We start from the raw sequence: 9667 nt of genomic DNA on the forward strand, positions 1-9667 counted from the left end.
CCCAGGACAGGCATGAGACCGCGACTTTTGAGCGAATTCTCCCTTTCCAAAGGTTGGCAACTAATTCCCTATTTAAAATGTACTGTTTAAAAAATAAAATAAAATGTACTGTTTGCGGACACAGCCTGCAGCCAGCACGAGGTTGAGTGCTCCCTAGACCTCACGATTTGTTCGACCTGCACCAAGTTGCTGAAATTAAAATGTGGGTTTTGTGGCCCCCGAAGAAGCGAGGTCCAGGGGGAGGCGGACCCTGGGTCCACGAACACACATCTAACTGGCTGTTTTGAACGCCAGGTACGTTTTGTTGGGGTTTCCCTGGTGGCTCAGCCGGCAAAGAATCTGTCCGCAATGCAGGAGACATAGGTTCGACCCTTGGGTCTGGAAGATCCCCTGGAGGAGGGAATAGCAACCCACTCCAGTATTCTTGCCGGGGAAATCCCATGGACAGAAGAACCTGGTGGTCTACAGCCCATGGGGTCGCAAAGAGTCGGACACGACTATCACTACCTGTTATGTTAGGAGCGTAGCCTGTTTTACGTGCAATGTCTCGATCCTGTGAGGTCGGTACTCAGTATTTGCACAATTAGAAGAAGAAGAAGAATCTGCGAAGTTGCGTGCTTGGCCAAAGCGCCCAGTGCAAAGGGCCAAGCCAGACCTCCAGGCTCTGAAGCTACTAACTGCTCTCAGGAGACTCTACGCCTTGGTTTCGCCATCTATTTTTGGAAGAAGTATCCTTCTAAGAGCTCTAACCAGGCGGTGCACCCCTTATTTTTCGCAGAGCAGGAAGATAACTCAGCCTGGTTCATAGGGAAGTGCCCCGCTCCCCGCCCTGAGGTGTGTGCGCGCGCGCAGGACAGCCGGCAGCCTTGAGCCAGGCAACCTGTGCGCCGCTCTATCCGGCACGGCGCAGTCGCCCGCGTCTCGCTGATGATTACGCACGTCCGGGGCGGTGGAGAAGGCAAGATGGCGGCGCCCATGGAGGTAGCCGTGTGTACGGACTCGGCGGCCCAGTTATGGAGCTGCGTTGTGTGGGAGCTGCACTCTGGCGCCAACTTGCTCACGTACCGCGGAGGCCAGGCAGGGCCCCGCGGCCTGGCGCTACTCAATGGCGAGTACCTGCTGGCCGCACAGCTGGGCAAGAACTACATCTGTGCCTGGGAGCTGCAGAGGAAGGTGCGACGGCGTGTTCCCGGGCGCCGTTGGCGAGCTGCGCGGCGCTCAGGGGTCGGGGGAAAGGGCGGTGGAGGCTACATGGACCCTGAGCCGGGCTAGGAGTGGGTAGTCCCGTTAAGGTGTTCTGCGCACGCGCGGGTCTGGGGTCTTTTGGGGGAAGGTAAGGAGTCGCGCGCCCGTTGTGATTGCGAGCGGCTAAGGCGCTGCGCGCACACGCCGAGCTGAAGGTGGGCAGCTGCTTCGGGGTGGGGGTTGCTAGCTGTGCGCATGCGCACAAGGAGGGCCGGGGGTGGGTCCCTTGGGGGCCCTGCGTGGGAGCCGGCGCGTTAGGCGAGAAATTTAGTTAAAAAGTGTTTGCATTAGGGGTTCCGTCGGTATCCTGAGCTTGGAGGGTGAAGGTCCGAGGCTTGAGGGAGCCCGCTGAAGGGTGACTCAGGAGTCTAGTGCATTTATCGTCCCCAGAGACGCTGCTGCTGCTACTGCTAAGTCGCTTCAGTCGTGTCCGACTCTGTGCAACCCCATAGATGGCAGCCCACCAGGCTCCCCCGTCCCTGGGATTCTCCAGGCAAGAACACTGGAGTGGGTTGCCATTTCCTTCTCCAGTGCATGAAAGTGAAAAGTGAAAGTGAAGTCGCTCAGTCGTGTCCGACCCTCAGCGATCCCATGGACTGCAGCCTTCCAGGCTCCTCTGTCCATGGGATTTTCCAGGCAAGAGTACTGGAGTGGGGTGCCATACCTTTTGCCATTAGGGCCCACGATTAGAGAAACTTAAAAATGCAGCCCTTGACGCTGCTTGCTGCCTGCTTTTGCCAGCTGACATCTCTTTGGGTGGGTTCTGTGTTGTCTCTTCCTGGTGTGGTCCACACACAAACTTGAGAAGTTGTTCCATTTTAGAGATCTGGAAACTGAGGCTCAAGGTCCTAGGCGACACTTCAGTGGGGATGCAGGACTAGGGCAAAAGCCAAGTGGCCATTGGGTCCTCCTGGACCCTCTGTGCCTTCCCCACCCGAACACCTGGGGGTCCCTCTGACCCCCAGTCCAGAGAGGTGCTGTCTTGCTTTGAAAGAGATTCCACAGGCCTCCACCCCCACAATGCGTAGCATCAATTGGAGTGGGTCCGTCTTTGCTGAACCATGGATTTGCTCAGAGTATCCCATCCTTCGCTTCCCTACCCACCCCCACCTTCTTTCTACTCCTGGACTTACCAGCTGTCGCCTGCCCCTTCCCCAGCTTCCTCCCCCATGAAACTCAGAGGCTTTTTCTGTCTCTAGGACCAGCTTCAACAGAAGATCATGTGCCCGGGACCAGTCACCTGCCTCACCACATCGCCCAATGGCCTCTACGTCCTGGCAGGGATCTCAGAGAACATATACCTGTGGGAGGTGAGCCCAAGGACTCAGAAACACGAGGGTGGGCTCAGCCTGTTGGTGGGCTGCTGGTCAGACCACTGAGCGGGTTGTCATGGACAGGCTGTTATGTTTGGGGAAACACTCACCTCCCTTCCTGTGCATAGTGCAGTGTCCGAGGTCCCAGGACAAAGCCTTTCCTGACGCCTGCCCGCAACCAGTTTGCAGAGGAGAGGGAGCTGGCAGTCTCACTTCCAGCTCTTCAACCTCACTGCGCGATTCTGAAACTAGGGAAGCCTTGCCCAAGTGCAGGGAGAGAAACTGAGGCACTCACCCTGTGGTAGAGATCCTCCTCTGCTGTGGTCAGGCCAGTGCAGGGGGTGTGGGCAGATTTCAGCAGCTGGTCCACCATCATTAGAGGGCTCCGCTGGCTTGCCAGTGGTTGGCCCTTCTTGATGGGGGAACAGTCTGGGTGGAGGCTGTCTGGCCTGGAGGGACCCACCCTCTAGGAGAATTCCTGGCCAACGTGCATCATGACCACAAGGGGGCGCCCCACAGGGCCGCTCTGGCTTGGGCTCTGACTCCTGTACTCTGTGGACCTTCTCCCCTCCCCTCTGCGGGGTGAGCGCCTGGGTGTCTGTGTCCAGGTGTCCTCACATAGACAGTGGTCACCTCACTCCCATGTCACTTATCTGAATGGATTATATTTCCAGAGACTATATTCAAGTGAGGTCACAGGTTTTGGAGGTTGGGGTGTGGACATGTTTATCTGGGTGACAAAGTTCATCCTTCCGCAGCTTCTCTGCCCTCTCACCCCTGCCCAGCCCTTCCCTGGTGTCCCTGCCGCCAGGGGCCTCCTCTCCTGGAACCCAAGCTCCCCATCCCCCATGGTTCCCAGCATGAGTCCCACCCCCAACTCAGAAGGTGGTCACTTGCGGTTGTGACCACTGCCATCCCTTAGCTCAGAAGGCAGTTGCTTGCAACTGTGACCGGCTTGTCACAGGAGCTGCGAAGCCCTGGTGCAGGGGCCATGGGGGTAGGCTCTCCCTGCAGGCCCCCACCAAGCCAGTGCCCCTCCCCCCAGGTGTCCACAGGGAACCTTCTGGTCATCCTGAGCCGCCACTATCAGGACGTGTCATGCCTGCAGTTCACGGGGGACAGCAGCCACTTCATCTCAGGGGGCAAGGACTGCCTAGTGCTGGCCTGGAGCCTCTGCAGGTAGCACCATGGCCCCGGTGGCTCCTTGTCCAGCTGTGGCCTCTGGGTAGGCAAGGCCTTGGCCACGAGGGCGGGAAGCAAGGGGCACTGGGTCAGGCGGGCTGGTACCAGGAGGACCGGGGGCCGGGCTGCCACCTGGAGATGAGGTGAGGGCGTGGAGATGCCCGCTGAGGTCTGCCCACCCCCTCCCCAAGCGTGCTGCAGGCAGACCCCTCCCGGACCCCTGCCCCCCGGCACGTCTGGTCTCGCCACACCCTCCCCATCACAGACCTGCACTGCGGCTTTGGGGGGCCCCTAGCCCGGGTGGCCACCGCCTCGCTGGACCAGACAGTGAAGGTAGGACCCTCACCCTGCCACGTCCCCCGCAGTGGATGTGAGCTGAGCCCAGCTGGCAGGTTCCTGGCCCAAGGGAGCCAGCACATAATGTTCTCCTCCAAGCCAGTGGCTCCAGACAGCTCTTGATCCCCCGACGCTTCCAGCCTCAAGGACGGCCAGAGGGTGGACAGTCTAGGCCTCTGTCAGCTTGGAAATTCCCACTTGGCCACTGCTCCTGGCGGCTCCTAACCAAGCCTTACGGGATTCAAGGGCATCCTCGGATCTTTGTCCATGGTTGGGGGATTCAGGGCTGACCTGCTGGGGGCCTGGGGGCTGACAGTCACTGAAGTAGGTGGTGGACAGGGGTCCCTGAGCCCCCGAGACCTCTGTGGTGACAGTGCTTGTCGGAGGTTCTGTGGGACCCAGCCTCCCACCTGGTCCTTGGCTCTCACACCGCCACCCGCCCCCAGCTGTGGGAGGTCTCCTCAGGTGAGCTGCTGCTGTCCGTACTCTTTGATGTGGGCATCCTGGCCGTGACCATGGACCTGGCTGAGCATTACATGTTCTGCGGCGGCAGCGACGGCTCCATCTTCCAGGTCGATCTCTGTACCTGGGTGAGTGTCTATGGGCAGCAGGGTCAGGGGACGGGCTTGGGGCTGAGGCACTGCCAGGCCCCTGCTCACCTGCCCTCCTGCATTTGCAGCCCGGGCAGAGAGAGAAGAGCTTCCAGCCAGAGCAGGAGCACGGGAAGGTGTTCAGAGGGCACAGGTGCGGGGACCAGGCAGGGACAGGGGTTGGAGGGAGGTTGCTGCCCTGGGGCACAAATGCAGGCCTGGTCCTGCTGCTGCCCCACCCCCAGCCCTAGCATCCTGGGAGCCAGCTGATGCATTTATCATCAGGAACCAGGTGACCTGCCTGTCGGTGTCCACGGATGGCAGCGTGCTGCTATCGGGTTCCCACGATGAGACCGTTCGCCTCTGGGATGTACAGAGCCAGCAGTGCCTCAGGACAGTGACCCTCAAAGGTGGGCGTGGTCACCACCACTGCTCCCCAAACCCAGGCAGGGCAGAGGAAGGACTCAGGGCCCGCCTCGTGGAGGGCACAGCCTGGCTGAGGGTGGTCCTGACCACCTCCTCCACCCCACCCTTAGGCCCCGTGACCAATGCCTGCATCATGCTTGCACCCGTCAGCATGCTGAGCTCCGACTTCAGACCAGGCCTGCCCCTGCCCCACTTCAACAAGCACCTGCTAGGCGCAGAGCACGGGGACGAGCCACACCGCGGGGGCCTCATGTTGCGCCTAGGCCTCCACCAGCAGGTATGCCTCACCTGGCAAGGGCAGGGCACGTTTTCCCACTGAGGCTGGGCTCTGTCTGCTGTCTCTGTGCCCCAGAACCACACAAGACTGCAGGGGCTTCCACACCCTTCCAGGGGACTCGATGGATGCCTGTACCCAGCATTGGCTACTGGCCCAGAGCAGCGCGCCCAGATGGTGTCCAGCAGGAGACAAATGGCCTGGAACAACAGCAGGGTCCAACCATTTTGTCAGGCCGGCAGGCTGTCCCCACCGGCTGGAGGCACTAGCTGACCGCCTGGCCATCCCTGGGAGTGGCCGACTGATTCGGCTCTTGTGTTTCAGGGGTCAGAGCCCAGCTATCTGGAGCGGGTGGAGCAGCTGCAGGCGGTGATGTCCAGCACACTGGAGAAGGTGGGAGGAGGAGCAACCCCAAGATGGGGAAGGGGCAGGGCCCAAAGGTGGGAGAGCGAGCCTGGAGGGGAGAGGCCCAGGGTGGGCAAGGGGCTGGGTTCAAGATGGCCAGGCTCACCTCAGGTGGGCTCCTAGGGGCAGTCTTGGCTCAGACTATTGGAGAGGATCTACCTATGCCCCCACTCACCATCCCGGACTGTAGCGACAGTGGCCTTCAGAGCAGGGCAGAGGTCTGAGCACCCCCTCCACAACCCCCCGGCCCAGTCTGAGCGCCCCGCCCCTCCCCCAGAATGTCCTGGGAGGCCAGGACCAGCTGCGGATCCGGGTGACTGAGCTGGAAGATGAGGTGCGGAACCTGCGCAAGATCAACCGCGACCTCTTTGACTTCTCCACACGCATCATCACACACCCAACCAAGTGACACGTCTGGACTCGCCCTCAGCCAGCAGAGCCCATGGCCCAAGCCTGTCCTCTGCAAGGTCCTATCGCTTGGATTGGCACCCCCACCAGGGTCTCAGTCCAGGGTTGACTGGCTGCCCTGCCGTGACCTGCCGTGTCACATGAGTGCTCTGCTATTTCTAACAAAAGACCTAAAATCCTACCTTTCGGCCTCCTTGTGCCCCCGCTGGGCTGAGGACCCTCGCCGTGGGACCTGCCAGGGGGATTTGCCACAGCTATCACAGAGTCCGAGTCCCAGACATAATGTCTAGAAGCCTAGGTTCTCACCTGCTCCCTCACCTGCCAGCCCTGTGCAGCTCCCAGGGGGCCAGGCTGTGGGCCAGGTCCCCAGGGCAAGAGTAACTCAGGGACAGCAGGGTGGTTACACCAGGCCTGTCTCCCCAGCCTGGCTCTGGGCAGCCGACTCGGGTGGCAGCCAGTTCTGGGCCAGAGTCATCTCGACCAGAAAGTTCTTGGTGTCAAGGGCCCAAGAGAAGCCAACCACTCCTCCAGCACCACACATACATATACACTGCACGGTAGATGGGGACGCCGCTAGCTGCCAGCCAGAACCTGGAGCCCAGCCCAGACTTGGGCCCTAAGCCTCCCATGGAAGCTTCCAGAAAGTTGCCCCTAAGTGACAGTCTGTTTAATGGTCCAGAAAATCCATGTGACTTAGCCAGTGCTATAGTAACTGCATCTCCTTCTTTTAGCTGATGGGTGTTCTCTCCTGGGGCCCTGCAACCCCCTCACAGCCCACCTTGCCCTCACACCTAGACAGGTTTACTTGGGGCTGTCAGGTGAGGAGTCCTGCACGTTGCAGTCACCCCACACAGAATAAGGTTCCAACAGGCTCTGGGCTCCTGGTTGGTCCCTGGCAGCAGGGTGGGGGAAGGGGACCTGGGGGCTCAGTGTTCCCCTCCTCGCCCCTTGGTCTCCAGGAGGTCTGGAAGGTGGGGAGGGCATCAGGGTTGGCTGAGGCTCCCCCAGGGCCTAGGGCCACCTCTCCTGCCTGGCCCCATGTCCAGGCGCTGCCATCCTGTGCCTGGTGCTTCTCTGCACCCCGGCCATCTGCACTCAGCTCATAGTTCAGTGACTTGGGAGGAGATGCTGGTTCTGGAGACCTGGGTACTGTTCTCTGTATCTGGTCAAGTCCCAGGCAGGAGCTGACAGGGGTCCAGCCTCTGGGGGTCACCTCCACTGGCTCAGGGTTCTTCCCTCAGCAGCAGGGATACTGTTGTCACTGCCCAGAAGTTCCGGGGTGCCCTCAGCACAGCTCTGGACCTTCAGCTGCTGACTTGGGTCCTGGGGTCCCTCCTGGCTTGCCCACCCCATCTGTGGCTGCAGCTGAGGGGACCTTGGCCACTCATGGCTCCTGTGGGGCTGAGGGTGTGCACCCCTGGGCAGGGATGGTGGGGTCCCACCCTGGGGTGGTCACTGTGATGACTCAAGCCTGAGGTAGTCCCAGCAGGGCCTAGGGAGAGCTTTCAATCAATGTGCAACCAGCCTCGCCCGAGCTCTCCTTGCTACCAGTCCATGGGGGCCTGGAAGGTCCCCTTCCCCCTCCACAGGCCACACAGTCCAGAGAAGGTCCCTGGTAGGCTGGAAGGGCTGGAGCCCACTGGCCCCTTTCCCTGAAATCCCCACATGGCCTCAGACAAGCCACACCTCACCCTGAGACTGTGTTGTCACTCAAAGGAAACGTGTACCTCCTTGGTTCGTGAGGAGTTCAGGAGCCAGTGTGCAGCTGTACGGGTGCCCAGCACAGTCAGTACTCCTGTTGCTTGTCTGAGAATCTGTAGAAATCCAACCTGACCCTGAATCCTGGGCCATCACTGCCAGAAGGGGAGGTGTAGACTGCATCTGACATTCTCAGGTGACTGAGTTGATGGAAACCTCTCCTGGCCAGGACAGCCATTATTTAAAAAACAAGTGTCAGAATGTGGTGGAGGTGTCTTCCGAGCACTTGTGCATCATTGGTGGGAAGGTGAAAGGGTACAGCTATTCTAGCAAATAGGAGGGTCATCAGAAAGTTAAGCGTGGAATCACCATGTGTCCCAGCAATCCCTCTACAGGTACCTTGCCCACAGAAATGAAAGCAGGAGGCCTGAAGAGATGTTTACACACCCGTGTTCACATCAGTGTGATTCACAGCAGCCAAAGAGTGGAGACAACCAAATTGTCAAAGATGATGGATGAGTGAGTGGTCCTTTTGCATGGTGGAATATTACTCGGCCTTTAAAAAGAGATTCTGACACCTGCTACAACCTGGTTGGACCTTGAGGATGGACATAATGCTTAGTGAAATAAACCAGACCCAGAAGGAGACACACTGTCTGATTCCATTCACTGGAGGTCCCTAAAGGAGTCAGATCCACAGAGAAAGTAGATGGTGGGGCCAGGGGCTGGTGGAGGAGTTGGGGAGTGTTTCATGGGGACAGAGTTTGTTTGGAAAGATGAAAAAGTTCTGGAGATGACGGTGGGGCTGGTTGCACAACAATGTGAATGCGCTAAATGGCATGAGCTGTAGACTCTAGAAATGGTTGAAATGGTGAATTTTGCATTATATATATTTTACTACATTTAAGGAAAAAACCTCGCCTGTCTTTGTGTATGATGTGAACTACTACCAATGCCCTGTAAAGCTGGGAGCTGAGGCGCAGAGGCCAGGCGCCCACCTCGGGTCACCCAGATGGGGGCAGTCCCAGTTTCCATCAGGTCCCTTCTTCACTGGCCCAGGAGATGGGGAGATAGTGGCCAAGTGGGCCTGGGGGGAGGGGAGATGTGGGGGCTCCCGGGGCTGCCCCCACATGAGTCCCAGGAGGGCCTGAAGAGCCTTCTGGTGTGTGCCTGCTTCCTAGAACCAGCCCTAGCGATGTCTATTGAATGACTGTGCTGAGGGCTATGTTAGGGTGAGGAAGTGTTCCTCCCCAGGCTGGGTCCCTATTTTGGAGGACTCATGCTGGCAAAGGCATCTCTCCCCATGGTGGAATAATGTCCTGGTGGTCCCTGAGGACCCTTTGCAATTTAGCACCTTACCCAGAAGAATGGGGTAGGGGAGGGCTCTCTGGTATGACCGTCATTGTCCTGGGATGCCTGGCCAGGTGGCTGGATGAGGTGGCCTTGTCACCTGGAAGCCAGTCAGCCACCCAGCCCTCATTAGTCATCTCAAAATTCAATCTATGCTGCTGGCATTTTTATTCATCTAATGGAGTTTGTTCCCTGCCTCTCGAACACTGGCTCCAAAATGAGATGATTTTTTTTTTTTTTTTTTTTTTTGGCGTGTGAAAAAAATAACTGAGTGTAGACTCATCCATTAGAGCTGGAATGATCTGGACAGATCTGCTGCCCTGTGCCCTGTGGGGTCTTGCCCTCCTGTGGAGGCTTTCTCTGCTCGCCCACCTGGGATGGGAGTGGGAGGAGTCCATGCACTGCACCGCTGGGGCCCTTGCTTGACCAGTGTTCATTGA

The 9667-nt window shown here is 58.8% G+C and overlaps 1 protein-coding gene across 1 annotated transcript; it reads left to right on the top strand.

Annotated features, from left to right (window-relative positions):
• Positions 1-930: 930 nt before the first annotated feature.
• WDR18 (WD repeat domain 18) lies at positions 931-8525 on the top strand. Its single transcript, XM_019964844.2, has 10 exons — positions 931-1173; positions 2445-2555; positions 3604-3737; positions 3932-4073; positions 4523-4666; positions 4756-4820; positions 4952-5076; positions 5203-5369; positions 5691-5759; positions 6049-8525. Exons 1-10 carry the CDS (start codon positions 964-966, stop codon positions 6178-6180), a joined length of 1299 nt encoding a protein of 432 aa, XP_019820403.1. The 5' UTR covers positions 931-963; the 3' UTR covers positions 6181-8525.
• Positions 8526-9667: the final 1142 nt, after the last annotated feature.

The sequence above is a fragment of the Bos indicus genome, chromosome 7 (assembly GCF_029378745.1).
Source record: "Bos indicus isolate NIAB-ARS_2022 breed Sahiwal x Tharparkar chromosome 7, NIAB-ARS_B.indTharparkar_mat_pri_1.0, whole genome shotgun sequence".
NCBI lineage: Eukaryota > Metazoa > Chordata > Mammalia > Artiodactyla > Bovidae > Bos > Bos indicus.

Bases quoted from the DNA above. Each gene is read 5' to 3' on its own strand.
- WDR18 (XM_019964844.2), top strand. From the start codon at position 964: ATGGCGGCGCCCATGGAGGTAGCCGTGTGTACGGACTCGGCGGCCCAG. The intron at 5,077-5,202 runs GTGGGCGTGGTC...CCCCACCCTTAG, and splicing joins CAGGACAGTGACCCTCAAAG to GCCCCGTGACCAATGCCTGC. The intron at 5,370-5,690 runs GTATGCCTCACC...CTTGTGTTTCAG, and splicing joins GCCTAGGCCTCCACCAGCAG to GGGTCAGAGCCCAGCTATCT.